Raw genomic sequence first — 20,944 nt, 5'->3', positions numbered from 1 at the left:
CAATCAGAGACAACCAGCACACAGCTGACACTCGTTGCCTCTGATTGGGAGTCATTCAGTCAAACATAGAAATAAACAACCTAGAACACCCAACATAGAAACAGAACACATAGAATGAACACACCCTGGCTCAACATAATGAGTCCCAGAGCCAGGGTGTGACATTGCTAGAGTGCATTTGGATGATCCAGAAGAGGATTGGGAGAATGTCATATGGTCAGATGAAACCAAAATATAACTTTTTGGTAAAAACTCAACTCGTCGTGTTTGGAGTACAAAGAATGCTGAGTTGCATCCAAAGAACACCATACCTACTGTGAAGCATGGTTGTGGAAACATCATGCTTTGGGGCTGTTTTTCTGCAAAGGGACCAAGACGACTTATCCGTGTAAAGGAAAGAATGAATGGGGCCATGTATCGTGAGATTTCGAGTGAAAACCTCCTTCCATCAGCAAGGGCATTGAAGATGAAACGTGGCTGGGTCTTTCAGCATGACAATGATCCCAAACACACCGCCCGGGCAACGAAGGAGTGGCTTCGTAAGAAGCATTTCAAGGTCCTGGAGTGGCCTAGCCAGTCTCCAGATTACAGGCCTCTCTCATCTTTTTAAGTGGGAGAACTTCCACAATTGGTGGCTGACTAAATACTTTTTGTTCCCACTGTAAGTGTGTTAACCATCGCAAGGCTGCCGGCCCAGACAGTATCCCTAGCCGCGTCCTCAGAACATGTGCAGACCAGATGACTGGAGTGTTTACGGACATATTAAATATATCCCTATCACAGTCTGCTGTCCCCACTAGCTTCAAGATGTCCACCATTGTTCCTGTACCCAAGAAAGCAAAGGTAACTGAACTAAATGACTATTGCCACATAGCACTCACTTCTGCCATCATTAAGTGCTTTGAGAGGCTAGTTATATCACCTCCACCTTACCTTGAATTTGCATAACGCCCAAATACATCCACAGACGATGCAATCGCCATCGAACTGCACACTGCCCTATCCCATCTGGACAAGAGGAATACCTATCTATGAATGATTTGCATTGACTACAGCTCAGCCTTCAACACCATAGTACCCTCCAAGCTCATCATTAAGCTCGGGCCCTGGGTCTGAACCCCGCCCTGTGCAACTGGGTCCTGGACTTCCTGACGGGCCGCCCCCAAGTGGTGAAGGTAGGCAACAACACCTCCACTACGCTGATCCTCAACACAGGTGCCCCACAAGGGTGCGTGCTCAGCCCCCTCCTGTACTCCCTGTTCACCCATGACTGCATGGCCACACACACCTCCAACTCAATCATCAAGTTTGCAGACGACACAACAGTAGTAGGCCTGATTACCAACAATGATGAGACAGCCTACAGGGAGGAGGTGAGGGCCCTGGCGGAGTGGTGCCAGGAAAATAGCATGTCCCTCAACGTCAACAAAATGAAGGAGCTGATCGTGGACTTCAGGAGACAGCAGAGGGAGCATGCCCCCATCCACGTTGACAGAGCTGCAGTGGAGAAGGTGAAATGGGCCACCCATACAGACAGTGTGGTGAACAAGGCGCAACAGCCCCTCTTCAACCTCTGGAGGCTGAAGAAATTTGGCTTGGCCCCTAAGACCCTCACAAACTTTTACAGATCCACCATTGAGAGCATCCTGTCGGGCTGTATCACTGCCTGGTATGGCAACTGCACCGGCCACAACCACAGGGCTCTCCAGAGGGTGGTGCGGTCTGCCCAACGCCTCACTGGGAGCACACTGCCTGCCCTCCAGGACACCTACAGCACCCGATCACGCCATCAGACTGTTAAATAAATGGTCCCGTGTAGCTCAGTTGGTAGAGCATGGCGCTTGCAACACCAGGGTTGTGGGTTTGATTCCCACGGGGGGCCAGTATGAAAATGTATGCACTCACTAACTGTAAGTCACTCTGGATAAGAGTGTCTGCTAAATGACTAAAATGTAAATGTAAATAGCCATCACTAGCCGGCCTCCACCCAGTACCCTGCCCTGAACTTAGTCATTGTCGCTAGCCGGCTACCACCCGGTTACTCAACTTAGAGGCTGCTGCCCTATGAACATAGACATGGAATCACTGGTCACTTTAATAATGGAACACTGGTCACTTTAATAATGGAACACTGGTCACTTTAATAATGTTTACACACTGTTTTATTCATATGTATTTACTGTATTCTAGTCAATGCCATCCTATTCAACTATTTCTGTATAAATACTATTATATCTTACATATTATATAGATATACTAAATATTATATCCACATATTGTCCATAATGTCTATACTTCCCATCACATATATATGTAGAAAAGTAGTGAAGACATCAAAACTATGAAATAACACATATGGAATCATGTAGTAACCAAAAAACTGTTAAACAAATCAAAATATATATATATATATATATATATATATATATATATATATATATATATATATATATATATATATATATATATATATATATATATATATATATATATATATATATATATATTTGAAATTATCCAAATTAGCCACCCTTTGCCTTGATGACAGCTTTGCACACTCTTGGCATTCTCTCAACCAGCTTCACCTGGAATTATTTTCCAACAGTCTTGAAGGAGTTCCCACATATGCTGAGCACTTGTTGGCTGCTTTTCCTTCACTCTGCGGTCCAACTCATCCCAAACTATCTCCATTGGGTTGAGGTCAGGTGATTGTGGAGGCAAGGTCATCTGATGCAGCACCCCATCACTCTCCTTCTTGGTCAAATAGCCCTTACACAGCCTGGAGGTGTGTTGGGTCATTGTCCTGTTGAAAAACAAATGATAGTCATGCTGGTTAAGTTTGCCTTGATTTCTAAATAAATTGCATACAGTGTCACCAGCAAAGCACCCCCACACCATCACACCTCCTCCTCCATGCTTCACTGTGGGAACCACCCATGTGGAGATCATCCGTTCACCTACTCTGCGTCTCACAAAGACAAGCATCTCAAATTTGAACTCCTAAGACCAAAGGACAGATTTCCACCAATCTAATGTCCATTGCTCATGTTTCTTGGCCCAAGCAAGTCTCTTGTTATTGGTGTGCTTCAGTATGGGTTTCTTTGCAGCAATTCAACCATGAAGGCCTGATTCACGCAGTCTCCTCTGAACGGTTCATGTTGAAATGTGTATTTTACTTGAACTCTATGAAGCATTTATTTGGGCTGCAATGTCTAAGGCTGGTAACTCTAATGAACTTATCCTCTGCAGTAGAGGTAACTCTGGGTCTTCCTTTCCTGTGGTGGTCCTCATGAGACTCAGTTTCATCAGTTTTGCGACTGCACTTGAAGAAACTTTCAATTTTCCGGTCCCACAGTTGACAGTGCATGTCCAAGCAAAAATCAAGCCATGAGGTCGAAGGAATTGTTCGTAGATCTCCGAGACAGGATTGTGTCGAGGCACAGATCTGCGGAAGGGTACAAAAACATGTATACAGCATTGAAGGTCCCTGAGTCCGTGAGAAACAATTCTCTGGTGTGATGAAACCAAGATTGAACTCTTTGGCCTGAATGCCAAGTGTCATGTCTGGAGGAAACCTGACACCATCCCTATGGTGAATCATGGTGGTGGCAACATCATGCTGTGAGGACAAAGTGCAGAGATATCCTTGATGAAAACCTGCTCCAGGGCGCTCAGGACCTCAGACTGGGGTGAAAGTTTACCTTCCAACAGGACAACGACCCTAAGCACACAGAAAATACAACACAGGAGTGGCTTCGGGACAAGTCTCTGAATGTCCTCTAGTGACCCAGCCAGAGGCCATACTTGAACATCTCTGGAGAGACCTGAAAATAGCTGTACAGCAACACTCCCCATCCAACCTGACAGAGCTTGAGAGGATCTGCAGAGAAGAATGGGAGAAACTCCCCCAAATACAGGTGTGTCAAGCATGTAGTGTCATACCCAAGAAGACTTGTGGCTGTAATCGCTGCCAAAGGTGTTTCAACAAAGTACTGAGTAAAGGGTCTGAATACTTAAGTAAATGTGATAGTTCAGTGTTTTATTTTTAATACATTTGGTACCATGTTTTGCTTTGTTATTATGGGGTATTGTGTTTAGATTCATGAGGGGATTTGGAGAAAAAAAATCAATTTTAGAATAAGGCTGTAACTTAACAAAATGTGGAAAAAGTAATGGGGTCCGAATACTTTCCGAATGGACTGTATATATATGGAGGCTAAGGCTATCTTCCAGAGAAAGGAGTCTGTATACCCAAACTCCTCCATCTTCATGTTCTTCAAGGGCAGGGTGCAGCGCCTGGAGTGCTGGATCAAAAGTGCCTTGACGTCCTTCCAAAATGTCTTGGAGCTGGCTACAGACCAGAGGGAGATCCAGCATGTGTGTTTGAATGAAATATGGTGGTGCAGTATGATCGAGCTGAGGTACAGTGACACCTACAGGGCCTTTTAGTGCCTGGCGACTGAGCCACTCTGGTTCCAGTGCTACTATGCCTACTTAACTGAAGTGTCCCAGGGAGCAACAGGAGATTTTGAGGGAGCTGCCACTGTCTTCAAAGATGTGCATAAGCTTATCAAAAGGAAGAACAATCAGATAGAACAGTTATCTATGAAGAGGGCAGAGAGGCTAAGGAAACACACCCCATCCAGAGAGCTTTGTGTCCTGGCTGTGATTGGGGGGCTTTACCTGTGGAAGGCCTTGCCTAAGTGCTCCACCTCTAAGCTGCAGATCATGAGCCACGTTTTGCAGTAACTAGATGACATTTCAATTGCTGGCCTGAAAAACCTGCTTCTTGGTGACATGCACAGATGTCTCGGCAACCATCAAAGAAGCCATTCAGTGCTTCCATCTGGCTGCCGGGGATGAGGTGGCTCGTCAGAACAATTCCTATGTGCAGCACTCCTGCTACGAGTTGGGCTGTGTCTTACTGGACAGCCCTGAGTCTGATGCTTCAGGCCAAGGATGACTATGCTGGCTATGACTTTGAGAACAGGCTCCATGTGCACATCCACTCAGCTCTGGCTTCCATGAGGAAGGAGGTGGCCCCACCCATTCCTCCACCATACATCCACCCTAGCTCTGCGTTGAGGGTAGAAGGAGCTGGAAACTACTTCCTTTAGAGAAGCCATCTTGAACTTCACAGCACTTTGATGGTTCTCTGCAATATGTTTGTTTCAGATGACTTATGTTGTTTGTATAATGGATGTGCCATCAACTTTGCAATGCATAGTTTGCAGTAAGAATCTCCTGGAGGGATAGTGCAGACTACATGTGAGTAATAGTGTGTTTCAACCATGTCGAATATGTACAGTAGTTGCTGCTGGGTGGCAAATGTAACTCTTTACCAGGGAAAAGTATCTTGGGGGAAAATCTCAGTCAGTGGGGCAGCAGGAAGCCTAGCGGTTAAGAGTGTTGGGCCGGAACTGAAATGTTGCTGTTTCGAATCGCCGAGCCGACTAGGTGAAAAATCTGGCAAAGGTGCCCTTGAGCAAGACACTTAACCCTAATTGGTAATGTAAGTTGCTCTCGATAAGAGTGTGTATATATATATATATATATATATATATATATATATATATATATATATATATATATATATATATATATATATATATATATATATATATATATATATACACACACATAATCTGGATTCTGACATTGCTCTTCCTAATATGTATACATTTCTTAATTCCATTATTTTACTTTTAGATTTGTGTGTATAGTTGTGAATTGTTAGATAGTACTGCACTGTTGGAGCTAGGAGCACAAGCATTTCGCTACACCCACGATAACATCTGCTAAATATGTGTATGTGACCAATAAAATAAAAGTGATTGGTTTGCATTATTGTTTGCCACATGGCCTGAAACTGCACCATTTTGTTTATCGCTGTAGCCCACGCACTTTCAATATTTAAATAATAAATAATTAGATTTTTCCATTGTGTTAATGATGGCAGATTGATTGATTTCAACATTTTTAGTATATGATTTTTCTTGATGAGTGATGAGAAGAGAATTGTCCAACCCATCGGGTATTTCACTACACCCACATATGTCATGTCTTGAAATATGCAGTCAGACGGATTAAAAATATGTTTACATTGTAATACTTGTGACAGACAACTTTCTAGCTCCGCCCACATCTTCTGGACTTCATAGCATTCCCAGAAAGCATGGATTATTATTAGTTGTACACTTAAGACATGACTCTGCTTGTTGTGCTGTAGAATTTGTGAATTGTATAATAAATTATAAACATTATCTTATACTGGATTAAGCGTACATTTTTGTTAACTGTAATGTTATTAGTTAAGCTCCAACTTTCCCTCAATCTTGTGTCAGTTACTTTGAAGTATTGGTTCCAATAGTTTTTTGTAAAAATTATTATTAGTTTTTTTATTTATTATTTTTCTAAGAGATTGTTAGTTGGATATGCTCTCTGCAAGGTTTTGTATATCTTACCTATCATATGAACATACAGTGGGGGAAAAAAGTATTTAGTCAGCCACCAATTGTGCAAGTTCTCCCACTTAAAAAGATGAGAGAGGCCTGTAATTTGCATCATAGGTACATGTCAACTATGACAGACAAAATGAGAACAGAAAATCCAGAAAATCACATTGTAGGATTTTTTATGAATTTATTTGCAAATTATGGTGGAAAATAAGTATTTGGTCATCTACAAACAAGCAAGATTTCTGGCTCTCACAGACCTGTAACTTCTTCTTTAAGAGGCTCCTCTGTCCTCCACTCGTTACCTGTATTAATGGCACCTGTTTGAACTTGTTATCCGTATAAAAGACACCTGTCCACAACCTCAAACAGTCACACTCCAAACTCCACTATGGCCAAGACCAAAGAGCTGTCAAAGGACACCAGAAACAAAATTGTAGACCTGCACCAGGCTGGGAAGACTGAATCTGCAATAGGTAAGCAGCTTGGTTTGAAGAAATCAACTGTGGGAGCAATTATTAGGAAATGGAAGACATACAAGACCACTGATAATCTCCCTCGATCTGGGGCTCCACGCAAGATCTCACCCCGTGGGGTCAAAATGATCACAAGAACGGTGAGCAAAAATCCCAGAACCACACAGGGGGACCTAGTGAATGACCTGCAGAGAGCTGGGACCAAAGTAAAAAAGCCTACCATCAGTAACACACTACGCCGCCAGGGACTCAAATCCTGCAGTGCCAGACGTGTCCCCCTGCTTAAGCCAGTACATGTCCAGGCCCGTCTGAAGTTTGCTAGAGTGCATTTGGATGATCCAGAAGAGGATTGGGAGAATGTCATATGGTCAGATGAAACCAAAATATAACTTTTTGGTAAAAACTCAACTCGTCGTGTTTGGAGGACAAAGAATTCTTAGTTGCATCCAAATAACACCATACCTACTGTGAAGCATGAGGGTGGAAAAATCATGCTTTGGGGCTATTTTTCTGCAAAGGGACCAGGACGACTGATCCGTGTAAAGGAAAGAATGAATGGGGCCATGTATCGTGAGATTTTGAGTGAAAACCTCCTTCCATCAGCAAGGGCATTGAAGATGAAATGTGGCTGGGTCTTTCAGCATGACAATGATCCCAAACACACCGCCCAGGCAACGAAGGAGTGGCTTCGTAAGAAGCATTTCAAGGTCCTGGAGTCGCCTAGCCAGTCTCCAGATCTCAACCCCATAGAAAATCTTTGGAGGGAGTTGAAAGTCCGTGTTGCCCAGCGACAGCCCCAAAACATCACTGCTCTAGAGGAGATATGCATGGAGGAATGGGCCAAAATACCAGCAACAGTGTGTGAAAACCTTGTGAAGACTTACAGAAAACGTTTGACCTGTGTCATTGCCAACAAAGGGTATATAACAAAGTATTGAGAAACTTTTGTTATTGACCAAATACTTATTTTCCAGCATAATTTGCTAATAAATTCATTAAAAATCCTACAATGTGATTTTCTGGATTTTTTTCTCCTCATTTTGTCTGTCATAGTTGACGTGTACCTATGATGAAAATTACAGGCCTCTCTCATATTTTTAAGTGGGAGAACTTGCACAATTGGTGGCTGACTAAATATTTTTTTTCCCCCACTGTATTTTTCTGACTCAAATAAGACTCCCTCAAGGTTGCTCTGATGTCCAAAACATTATCATTTTTAAGACAAAAGCAGAAGGGAAAACATAAATTGGAATGGGAATGGATTTACTCTCTCTCATATGATCATGTGGTTTCCTGTTGTCTTAGTCAACTACTGGCTACCCCACACATCAAGATAATGTAACCCTTATGTTGCAATGACATCTAAATCATAAGACATTTGTTCCCAGGGAGGTCTGCCAGAATCTTGAGAGTTTGGCATGGCTCTTCGTAAGAAGGTTAATACTGTATCACAGCTGTTGCTGTTGCCGCTGCACTGGTGGTTCAGATTTGATGTGCCTTTCTGAGCTGAGCTTGGGGATATGGAAGACATATTTTTTTGTGAATCTAAAATGTAAAAAAAAAATAAAAAAAATAAATGTATCTACCACTCTCTTTTCCCCCCTCAAACCAGCCATCCTGAAGTCAAATATTGACAGAAAACAATCAGTTTGAGCCGGTGAGGGGGGTAAGCCAACCCCAGTGTCCCTGCCTAATGTCTCCCTCCAGACCCTACTTTCTCCTTCCCATCTCTGTGAGGGAGGGAGGGAAGCGCAAAAAAAGGAGTTAGGGAGTTGTGCAGTCTGGTCGACTACCTCTCTGGGGTGTCACACATTTAGAGTCGAAGAGATGCCCCCCTGTTTCCTGTTGTACTATACCACTGCATTATCTCTTTTCAATTCATTTTCAAAGTCTTTGTGCCCGAGATTCGTGAAAAGGTTATCTGCTGTTGCACTTTTTACATTGTTGACACCTTAATGCTGGGAAACATTGTGGAACAATGATGTGTTTTTATGGGCGGTTGACACGTGGGTCCAATGTAATGAATAGATGTAATTAAGTAAAACTTTCAATTAGCTTTAGTAAATAAGTAAAAAGGGTGAATAAATAACCTGTTTTCCAGCACCAAAGTAAAAAATAAATACAAGCTATGTATCAAGGAGTTGTTAAAACACCCTGCAGTGCTGCGCTGACATGTGGATCTATGATTTGATGCTGCTCAGATGCAGCCTGACAGATTTTGCTCAGTGGGTAACTCCCCAACCTGCCTCCCCAGTCCTGCTGAAATATTTATATGTACAGTACACATACATTATAGTATATTCATGGGTAAATACTGTGGTATGATCCAATAGTTGTAAGATTCGGTAACACTTTACAAACCATAAGGGATTTACCTTAAAGGGTTTAATTGTGTTACCCTAATGTAACTACACATACATAACTGTAGAACCAACACTGTGTTTGTGTGTAGTTACATTTTAATAGCTTTATTCACCAATTTCTCTACCATTCTATTTGTGAATGGCCAAAGGAACTGAAATCTAGGTAAACAGTAGTGCAGTGTGTCTGACATAGCCTGTCATGTGTGATATTCTTTATTTTGAAGTGCCGACCCACACTTAGTCACTTCAGAAAGTATACATAACCCTAGACTTATTCCACATTTTGTTGTGTTACAGCCTGAACTAAAAATATATAAAATATTTGTTTTTTTCTCGCCAGTGTACACACAATACCCCATAATGTCAAAGTGAAAACATGTTTTTAGACATTTTTGCAAATGTATTGAACATGACATACAAAAATATCTCATTTACATAAGTGTTCACACCCCTTAGTCAATCAATGTTAGAATCACCTTTGGCAATAATTACAGCCGATTGTAGCTGTAAGTGTTTCTAAGAGATTTGCCTACCTTGATTGTACAACATTTGCCCATTGTATATATTTTTTGAATTATTCAAGCTCTGTCAAATTGGTTGTTGATCATTCCTAGACAACCATTTTCCAGTCTTGCCATAGCTTTTAAGGCAGGTTTAAGTCAAAACTGTAACTCGGCCACTCTGGAACATTAATTGTTTTCTCGGTAAGCAACTCCATTGTAGATTTGGCATTGTGTTTTAGGTTATTGTCCTTCTGAAAGTTGAATTAATCTCCCAGTGTCTGGTGGAAAGCAGACTGAACTAGGTTTTCCTCTAGGATTGTGACTGCGCTTTGCTCCATTCCATTTATTTTTTATCCTGAAAACTCCCCAGTCCATAATAATTACAACTATACATGATGCAGCCACCACTATGCTTGAAAAAATGGTGAGTGGTACTCAGTAATGTGTTGTATTGGATTTGCCCCAAACATAACACTTTGTATTCAGGACAAAAATGGAATTGCTTTGCCACATTTTTTGCAGTATTGATTTAGTGCCTTGTGGCAATCAGGATGCATGTTTTGGAGTGTTTTTATTCTGTACAGGCTTCCTTCTTTTCACTCTGTCAATTAGGTTAGAATTGTGAACTTATTTATGCTTGCCATAACAAAGGGGTTGAATACTTATTGACTCAAGACATGTCACCTTTTCATTTTTAATTAATTTGTAGAAATTTCAAAAAACATAATTCCACTTTGATGTTATGGCGTATTGTGTGTAGGCCAGTGACACAAAATCTAAATTGAATGAATTTTAAATTCAGGCTGTAACACAACAAAATGTGGAACAAGTCAAGGGGTGTGAATACTTTCTGAAGGCAGTGTAATAAAGCCAATGTGATTTCCTAGACAAGGTAGCATAGCTCTCCTACTCCGTATGACAGAAGTGCAATTTCCAAACTAATTCAGTCTGCCCCCAAAGTAGAGTGAGGGGAAAATAAAAGATAATCTGGTAGAGAGGGGGAACCAAGCGAGAAAATACATGTAGGGATGAATGCATCAATGAGCCAATTGCTCTAAAATTGGACAGGTTTTAAGAGAGGAAGAGGGGAGGAAAGTGATTTGGCTTGCCCCTGCTCTCCACCACAAACCTATCATTGAAAGGTCATGCGGAATTTCTGAAAGGTTTGTGCAGTTCTCCACAATGGAGAATACGCTCCTGGCAGTCACTGTACTGGCCTTTTTCTCTCCAATTGTATTAATCTAGTGTAGCACATTATATTCTCTTTTCCTTTCCTATGTTTTTATCCAGATGTGCTGTTTGATATGTTGTGTGTTTTTTTATTGTGCGTCTTAATCACTTGTGTTTGAATTAAAGTCTACTTAATGCATGGGCATGAAATGTATGTGACCTTCACTAACAAACTGTACTATATAGGCCCTCTGTATATGCCTCTGTCATATGATAAAAGCAAAGTAGGTCAAAGGTAGTTCCTGAAAGACATACATATGCCCTCCTGCCCTGACAATTCTCTGTATGTTTATGTATGGTTGGTTGTTTCATGCAGATCCTTTGTTGTTGTGGTCATTTCTACAGATGTAGGATCTTATTTTGATCACCCTGTTGCAGGAGAACTTTCCTGCAATGCAATAAATGTTAAACTTGTATTGTATTTTAGGTTTAAAAAGTATTCTGAAGTTTGTAATTTCCACTTTGAAATGTCGGACTGTATATATCAACCCCTACAAAAATGTCCATTAACTATAATGCACATAATAATTCACATTTCCTGTTGCTGCAGGATTACTTTCCTGCTGTAGCAAATTGGCTCAAATTAAGATCCTACATCTGTAACGTTCTAAGAACTTTCTGTGATCCTGTGTGGCTCAGTTCGTAAGAGCAGGTCAAATATACTACAATGTATGTGCTCACTGTTTTCAGTCGCATTGGGATAAAAGTTGTTACTATATGGCATATATTATAAGAACAACTAATGCCGTGACTCACCCATGACTTCACCTCTCTCTCAGCTTCGAGACACTAAGTCGTCCGACCAAAACACAACCCTTCTTCACTTCCTGGCTGAAAAGTGTGAAGAGAAGTACCCAGAGATCCTGAGGTTCCCTGAAGAGCTGGAACACGTGGAGAGTGCTAGTAAAGGTAAGCCAGTCCGTCCTTTTTAAATAATGGACACTGCATCACTGGTTGAACCATAATACTAGGCAGACACTCCTGAGACAGTAGATTATATTCTTACATGAGAGATAGATGTACAGTACAATATACTGCAAAGTCAGAGAGTATTAAAAACGTGTTGTTTTCTGCTAAGGTCATACTAGCATGTCGGAATCGCAAAATGTTCTTATTGGACCAGGCAAGGCAGTAAGCTATAGTTTAAACAAACAAGATATATTCCACCCAGCAATTTCTGCCTATTGAAATGGTATACTCTCACAGCAAATCACAAAATATTTTAGACAAACATGCAATTTACTCCATAGCTGCAATCATTCTAGGTGTTAAGTCACCTTTACCAATTTACTGCCTTGTTTCATTTACTGATCTTCTTCTTTTTATCCCTTTGCATTGTGTTTTGTCGGAAACTAATAGAAATCCCTCAACAAGGCCCACATATTATAGGTTTGTGTCTTCCTTGGCTCCATTTCAATTAAGAAAGATGTTGATTACAATTATGTTGTTTGCTTGTGTTTTCATAAAAGTATTTTGTTCACCTTCTTCCGCCACCGGTATCCTCACTTATCGAACAGAAGTCCTCTTCAAGCCCAGTTAAATGAAATTGGAAATGGACAATGGGATTTTCTTTGTCTCTACATTATCACAATGATCCAAATGTATGACTTGTTTTCAGAGTGTTTGTTTCGGGAGCTAGTTTAATTGTCGTGACCTTGGGATATTTACCTTGCGGCTGCCTTTTCTTCACCAATAGCTCTCAGATCCCACACTGCATGGTTTACAAGGGGGTGACAAATCCTTTATTGGTTTTCTCCCATGGCTTAAACCAAGAGGCTCTGGGGTGTTTTACAGCTTGATTTAGACCCGCCCATGTTTTATAGATTGACCCGAGAGATTAGGCCCAAGAAGGTTAAGATACTTTAATTAGGCCTGTTGGATCAGATGGAATAAAACTTCCTAATGGCCAATCCTTGTGTTATGTATAAATCTGGAATATTATTCCGCTCAGGAAGAGGGCCCCTGCAGATTCAATATGGATGGTATCTGGCAGCAGTTTCAGTGGCCAATGGGAGATGGACTTTAATGGAGCACAAGGGACACGTATACATTCCGAGATGACCACCAAGGAAGATTAACATGCCGGATGGGAGGCATGGCGTGGATGACAGGACATAACGAGTGGCTTTAAAGCACTATGTATTATTGTCTTTATCTGCCATTGTGGATTGGCTTTGAGAATAGGAGAACATGGCTGCCATTGGTAGTGTAGAAGTGGAGTCATTACAGCTCAAGTGTCATAAGTAGAGTAAACATGCTACTTTGTTCACACATTTGAATTGTGTTGTTTACCTGATACATATGAAGGTCAATCTCCCTAGGCAAACTCAATTATCTGCGTGTTCCCTCCTGTCACAAGTGTTTGATGCCTCATCGTGTCTGGAAATAGACTTGTTTGTCTGACCACGCTGTCATTTCACCTGTCAATAAACTAATTCTGTGCTAATTCCATTCTCAAGTATTCATGGGGAATCCCCAGATGCCTATTTACTTTGTTAGTTACCTAATTGGTTATTTAATCTAATTTCCATTAATTATGTGCTCGACTGAGGCAGCGAGGCAGCCATTGTTAAATAGGACCAGACCCAGTCTTTATTATGGATATAGATGGATGAGTGTACGGCTCAAACTGTGAACGTGTATCAACTCATTCAAGTCATTTCAGGGACAATCAATTCTTGTACATGCTTGTTAGTTCAATTGGGTGAGACTGATAAGCTGACTCAATTCATTATGGCAAACACCATTGGATAACACAGACATGACACTAAGGAGAAGGCTGTAGAGAATATAAAACTGTTTATTCCACAGTGCTTTCCGTAGAGCCTGTATTTTATGTATAGGTTAATAAACACAGAATTTATATATGATACGGTAAATTTATTGTCCATGGAAAATTTCATTTTCTCTTGAGGTTAGAAAATAATTGGGGTAAAACCCGGAAAACTAGCCCTTTAAGAGCAGATGATTCCTTAGGGAGAGAGACAGAAATAATGATATTGGGAAAGATATTTTGATTTTATATTGTGCAGACAGCATTGGTTTGAATCCTGAAGTGATGCATTTGTTCAGTTTTGACAGAAGGGTCCTTGCTATCAGGGATCCTTGGGACGTCCAACTCTGATGCCACCCCATTAAAGTTAACATTTAAAATGGTTAAGGTAAGAGTTAGGATTAGGGTTAGGTGTTATTGTTAAGGTAAGGGTAGGGGTTAAGGTTAGGGTTAGCGTTTAGGGTAGGGTAGGGACATCCCAAGGATACCAGATAGCACTAGCCATGACGGAAGTGCACTTTCACAGGTGCAAAAGGAATTTGACGATTGAGTTACCCACTCCGACAAGAAACAGAACACGTGATCTTTGTTTTAACATGAGCGCTGGGAAGCACCAGTGCTCATGTTTTATTCTGTTGTTTTCTGTGATTTTAAGGGTTGTTTTAGCTGCCGGAGAGGAGAGAAACTAAGAAGCTAAATTCTCAGCTCACTAAAACTAATTTAATCAGAGAACACTTTGAGGCTAGAACACAAAAGGAGCGTGGCGATGACCGTGCCACGCGTTGGCTTGATACCAGTCTAGAGAAGCTTTTACACTTGTGTAGAACGAGGCCCAGCTGAATAATTTACTGACTATCTTCCAGATCCTTTACAAGGCTTTTTGGTCTACTGTCAGGTAAATTGGTATTAGAACAAGGGAAAACGTTGCTTCCTTAACTGGGTACACAGTTCACCCTAACCCGAGCTACAGTATATCTAGTCATCTCTCATTCTTCTCTCTTTTTTTGCATCTCTCTTTCTCGCTCTCCAGTGCATTAGATTAACTTTGTTTCCACTAAAATAACTTTTTAGTTTCTCCTCTTTTTTTATTCCTACTCTTCTTCCTGGCCCGGGCCGGCGGCATGCTGGAATGGAAGTGTGTCTCTTTAGGATGCCACTTCCTCTCTCTTCAGCTCTGTCTCCTCAATCAATGCATCAGTTCAGCTCGGCATAGTAATGCACCGAGTAATTTAGGGAGCAGAACAGCGTGCCTCCGTGGTTAGTACCACCACCATCTGTAGCTGAGGTGAGGCCACGTGACCTAGCCAACCTGTGTACAGCTAGAGGCCCTGAGCCGGCAAATTTCTGCTTGTTGCGTCAAGGCCCGTGGGGGAAAACGGGGGTTGGCTGGTCAGAAATGTGGAAGGGGGAAGTGGGGTGGGCTGTGGGGGTTGCGGAGGAGGGTGAGGGGGTTCAAACGTTAGAATAATCACAAGCCCATCTACAAAGGGCTAGAGCCTGCACACTTAATTTACCTGATTGAAAAGAGCAATCAGTTCCGGCTGATTTCCCTGAGAAAGGCTTTTGTTCAGTTCCTTTCCCATGATTGCCCACTCCAACGCGACTCTCTCTCCCCAAGTCGCTAACCTATACTGCTCCTCAGAGAGAGAGAAATAAAGGAAGAAAGAGTAAGAGAAGGAGAGCGATAGAGAGAAGAAAGTGTGTGAGGCAGGCAGAGACTGGAGACTGGTAGCCATGTCTTTGTTTGCTCTGTTGCAGACAGTCTCCCTTAATCACATTATACTGTGTTTTGCCCACTGCTCCCCACCCATGTTAATTGCCTTATATTGTTTCCATATAATGTTAATGTAAAAAAAAAAAAAAAAAAAAAAAAAGATAATTGCTAATCAATGTTAACTGGATCATTGTGCAATCCACTCTGGGTTGATTGGCGTACTTTGACATTTGCTGGCTATCATTAATGTGATTCAGTAGATGCCCTTTTAACCTTTTTTATTTGGTTTGATTGTGTTACTTGCATTTGCAGTCTATTATCCGCATTCTGATTCATCCCTTCAAAAACATTAGGGGAATGAATGTTATGTTAATCTATAATTGATGTATTAGCGAAATTTGATTTGATAAATCCACTGGCCTTCAGAACAAAAATGGCCGCTTTCACTGAAATCTCAATAGCATTTCCTGTAGAGTTATGTAGAAGCCATCTTGTTTTCCAAGTCATAGTGTGGTCATAGAGTTGTGTGGATGCAGAACTTAATTCAAATGCAACCCTCCATGCTTGTGAATTATAAATACTATATGTTAACGAGATGATAGATCTGCATTTGGACTCCCAGCAGGTCAACTACTCTCCCCTTCCCTGACACACATGATTGCATCTCTTATTACCTCGGAAGCTGTCTTGCCCATAGGGAGTAGCTGTAGAGGGAGGATGGAGGCTAGACTCCTCCCCGTGCAGGTAGAGTACAGGGCTAACTGGAGCCCGGCCCAGCACACCCATCATCAAAGGCTCAGCTGCCTCAAGGTCACAGCTCATTTGAATCATCAGGTTCACCCAGAGAGACACACAGGGGCCAGGGAATGTGCTGAGTCTCAAGGAGGGCCTGGGACAGGTGGACTGATGACAATAAGGACAGACATTGTGAGATTGTTGTGCTGTTTATACATTAATGCCACATTCTTACGCAAGAGTATGTTTCCTTTAGACTATGTACTCGTTTCAGCCCAGAAGTTAGAGAAGCGGACCATTAACCAGAAGATTGCTAGTTTGAAACAGAGGCTGGACAGTATGGGAGATGAACTGACAACCAAAAGGCTGCTGGTCAAGGCGCTTAACCCATAAATAGCTCCAAGGGTGCTGAACTGTGGCTCACTCTGTGCTCCTTCATATGTGCCTAATGTGTGGCGTGTGTTTGTGTTGTCTTTAGGAGCAGAGCAAAATAAGCACTATCTCAGATGGACCAATAAAGTATTATTCTATTCTATTCATTGAGGTTGAGTTGGCATGCCAGTAGTTTTGAGATTACATAATGTCTCTGTAGCGTGTGTTCCATGTATTCCAGTTTTTTACACTTTAAAGATAGTGCTACTCTTTTGAGCTTGTCCAACATATTTATCCCATTCTTACAATGTCCCGTCCACGTCAGCATACATATCAGTAGGCAAAGGATGTGCTCTTGAATTGTTTTCATGTCGGTCCTCATCGGGTGCACAAGATTAAAATCAATCAAGTTGAGTGCACATTCGAAACACAGGAAATTAATCAGCGTTATTGTTATGCATTCTCTCTGCAAGGCCACTGGCTCAATTTGTTGTGGTTAAACATTGTGTAGTAACTTCCTAGGACAGTAAATATTGATTCCTGATGCCCTTGTAACGTCTGGCAGCAATATGAACCAGGTGCTGTTTTGCATTGATTATCCGCTCCAATGTAAGAAATTGGAGGGGTTAGGTCATAAACTTGATGTTGTGGAGCTTTATGGCCATGAAGCTTAAAACATGGTCCTTTGACCTTCTCTCAGCAGTGAGTAGTAAGACCCAGTAGTAGTCCTACTTTTTCTGTGGTTGAACATTGAATTAGTATTTTTTTTTTCTGACTGATGATTTAATGAGTAGCCATTTCCTCATTTGTTGTGTTCTTCATTGTCTGATTACTCCTTACCTCACACTGCCACAATAGACGTTGATTAGCATGTAATCAACTAGCGCTTTTGCTGCAATGTGAACGGCGGTGAATGTTTTAAAGTTGGCCTTGCCTGCTGGAAAATGTTAATCGATGAAGCTCTCCTCAGCTCATTTCTTGGAGTCTGGGACTGCCAGTGGTGACCCAAAGCACTTTCTGACACAACTTCAGAACTAAGTACCGACCAAAGGTTCAGTCATTTATTTCGCCGGAATACAGGCGAACATTTCTCACAAGTGATTTTGGATCTCGGAGGCCATGCTTAATGGAAAACACAGCATTGCTTCTTTCTCGCCACCCTTTATCTACATTCTTCATGTTTAGTTTCAAAGGACCATATCTCTTTTCATGGGCAGTTATTCAATAACTTAGTGCTCTCAGCTCTGTGTGCTGCCTGTGGCTTTTAGACTGTGGATGGAAATCTTAAGTGAGGGCTGCCTTAAAGGTGCTATGATCTCTCTGCTCATATAAGCACCTGCTAGATCCGCTGGCTAAATCCTAGAGCTTATATGGAATGCAGGTGAAATTTGGACGCAAATACCTTGAATGAGGAAATGCATTACTCAAATCCCACCTCAGGGTGGTGATCGACCTCTCAACGAAAGCACTTCAGGCCTGATTAATGGATATTATGAAGAAGTCTCCGTCATACTTCTTCTTATTATTATTTAGAACGATACTCCTTTTAAACCGTTTAAGCTGGAAACGTCATTCAAACTTTTAAATGTGCAGAGCTGTCAGTACCAGTGTGCTTGCATACAACTTTTTAGCTTATTTTGTCCATATTCATGCACTTTCATAGGATTTGTTCAACATTCAACATTCTAAAGGTCCCATTGTGACAACATTCCATGCACTGTGAACAGTGCAACTTTTGACACAAATCAGCTACTTTACCAATTTCATAACAAGTTAGACCAAAAGTTTGAGCGTATGAAATTTTCCTCTACTTCTCGGCTATTCAAATCTGAAATTTCTACAAAAATATATGCTACTAATCTAACAATACAGCTGTTTTAGTAACCACATCAACATTTTTTATAAGCAACTGAAATTCTGACCACTTTCCCAATAAGTTAAACAAAAAGTTAGAGCGTATGAAATATTCCTCGACTTCTCTGCTATTCAACTATCACTGTGTGAGTTACAAAGTAATACGGGCAACTTAATGTAGGGTTACCCAGGAATGCCCCTATCTGTCTGTGTGTGTGTGTGTGTGTGTGTGTGTGTGTGTGTGTGTGCGTGTGTGTGTGTCTGTGTGTGTGTGTGTGTGTGTGTGTGTGTGGGTGGGTGTGGTGCTCGCGTATGTCTACACTATGCCTACTTGGCAGAATGATATCATGATAATTTGCATCAATCTAATGGCTTTTTCCCCCCCGCTAACTCTGCAATCACATGAGCGCTACAGAAACATCACTAACCAAACAACGGTCTGTTGCTGGTGTGCACGTGCATTGATAAAAAATCTAAATGTCTTATATTTTTCCCAGACCTCAAAAGCAGTCTCCTGATGTGGTTTAAGCATTGTTGTTGACTTAAAACTTCCAATTTAGTTGTTTCTCTATTTAAAAGGTATGATTTTGAGAGTGACAACCCAAAAAAACTTGAAAATAGGAAACCTGGAAAAACTAAACAGAGAAAACGGAATTTGGGAAAAAATTAAACAGAGTCAGGAAAAGAAAATAATGGATTGTATAGGGCCCTATGTATGCTATGTTCAGTTAACTTGTGTGTTCCCCCTGGGGGCAGAGGTGCTCCAAGGGGAGGGCTTCCCCCTTTCTGGCCAGTGGGTCCTTTTTCCCACTGATCCCCCTACAGACCAGAGAGGACTTCATGAACATGAAGTAGTTTATTTATTTAAAACTTTAACAATGCCTCATTGTCTTCTGTGCTCTATCATTACAGTTTGCATATACTGTGGGATTGTATACTGTGGTATTCTAGTGGGAGAGTGTTTAAAAGTGTAGTTTTCCGAGTGTAGTTATTTCTGATGAAATGTGTGCTCTAACTGCCCCACAATCAAGTAAGAAGGTTGATATAGTAGTCTATCAATGTAATCAGACCAACTAGTTTACTACATTTTACTTTGACTATATGTGACTGCTTTGCTTTAAATAGGAAAGTAAAACCGTTTTAACTTCTTCCACTACACAACCATTTTATTTTAAAGAGCAAGCCCCACAGTTTTACTTCATGTAAAGTTACCATCTAGTTTACTAAGAGATTTAACTAGTGCCAAACTTGCTCCTCTTTTTTTCCAGATAGGATCATTTCTAATATAATTCCCTCAGGAGAAAAACTGGTTCATACTCTACAACAATTCAATGCTTTGTAAATCTATCCCTTAGATGTATGAAACACAAAAATGGTTCCTTAAACCAATTTTTACTCGGTGCTTGGGAATCTCACTTTGACAATCAGTACATCATAGAAGGACATGTTTGACAACATTTCTCCAGAGACCCAAGATATTCCTTCTGACAGGAAAGGACACACTGTATTCCCTGTCTCTGATGGACGGTGTGGGCACAAAAGGTGCTATCTCCAGCCCGATGCCCCCGTTTACTCTGCCCAACATTGAGCCTGCCAGCCCGTGCCGAGTGGACTGCCGTGGGAATAAAAGCCACCGCCACCACGTTTCTGATCGCCACACACAGCTGCTTAGTGTTGGGAGATGATAATTAAAGATTTAAGATTTCCCCAGGGTAGAGTCGTGTGGGAAACGAGATCAGGAGTTCATCTTTGTGCCTGGGCCAAAGGCACACACACACACCATATATATATATATATATATATATATATATATATATATATATATATATATATATATATATATATATATATATATATATATATATATATATATATATATATATATATATATATATATATATATATATATATATATATATATATATAATAAATGTTGTTAGTTAAGCTTTAAATGGGGTCAGGTTGAACATTGCTACCGGCACTCTCTGTACCGTGTCTAATGTGGGCCGTCTGAATCACATTCCAAAGGAGATTCACCTCTCACTTCTCTCCGCTGTGATTTGCTTTCATTACCTCTCTGACATACTGTATATACTGATGGCTCCTCCGCTCATCACTTTGATTTATTTTAACCGTCTTACGGATCATTCACCTTGAATGCGTGTCTGTCAATAAAGTAATGTTTTTATGAACATGGGCTAATATTGTGGACAGATGATGGAGGCACATCATCACCATTTCCAATGGACATTTCCTACTCTCCATTTCCTGCTTAACATAGTATATATATATTTTTTTTATTTTAAAATGTATAAGTGGATAGTGATTGTATAGTTGTTGAAAATGGTAGTCTTTAAGACAGTATTTTTCTATCCCTGAACTGAGCAAATGTTCCTACACAAAGCCTTGGGAGAAGTGTCATTGGCCAATTTGACTTGTTAAATCTCCGCCAGATAAAAATCTGTGGGC

At 41.0% G+C, this 20,944-nt stretch overlaps 1 protein-coding gene across 1 annotated transcript in view; it reads left to right on the top strand.

Moving 5' to 3' along the window:
- The window catches only part of diaph2 (diaphanous-related formin 2), a 643,868-nt gene that overhangs the window by 420,652 nt on the left and 202,272 nt on the right, over positions 1-20,944 (top strand). The window contains exon 24 of the mRNA XM_084147077.1: positions 11,807-11,936. Within this exon, the coding sequence (XP_084003203.1) occupies positions 11,807-11,936 (130 nt within the window). The remainder of the gene's footprint in view (positions 1-11,806; positions 11,937-20,944) is intronic.

Source organism: Coregonus lavaretus (assembly GCF_964263955.1).
Source record: "Coregonus lavaretus genome assembly, chromosome: 29".
In the NCBI taxonomy this organism is placed as follows: domain Eukaryota; kingdom Metazoa; phylum Chordata; class Actinopteri; order Salmoniformes; family Salmonidae; genus Coregonus; species Coregonus lavaretus.
This window is presented reverse-complemented; position numbering and strand designations above follow the sequence as displayed.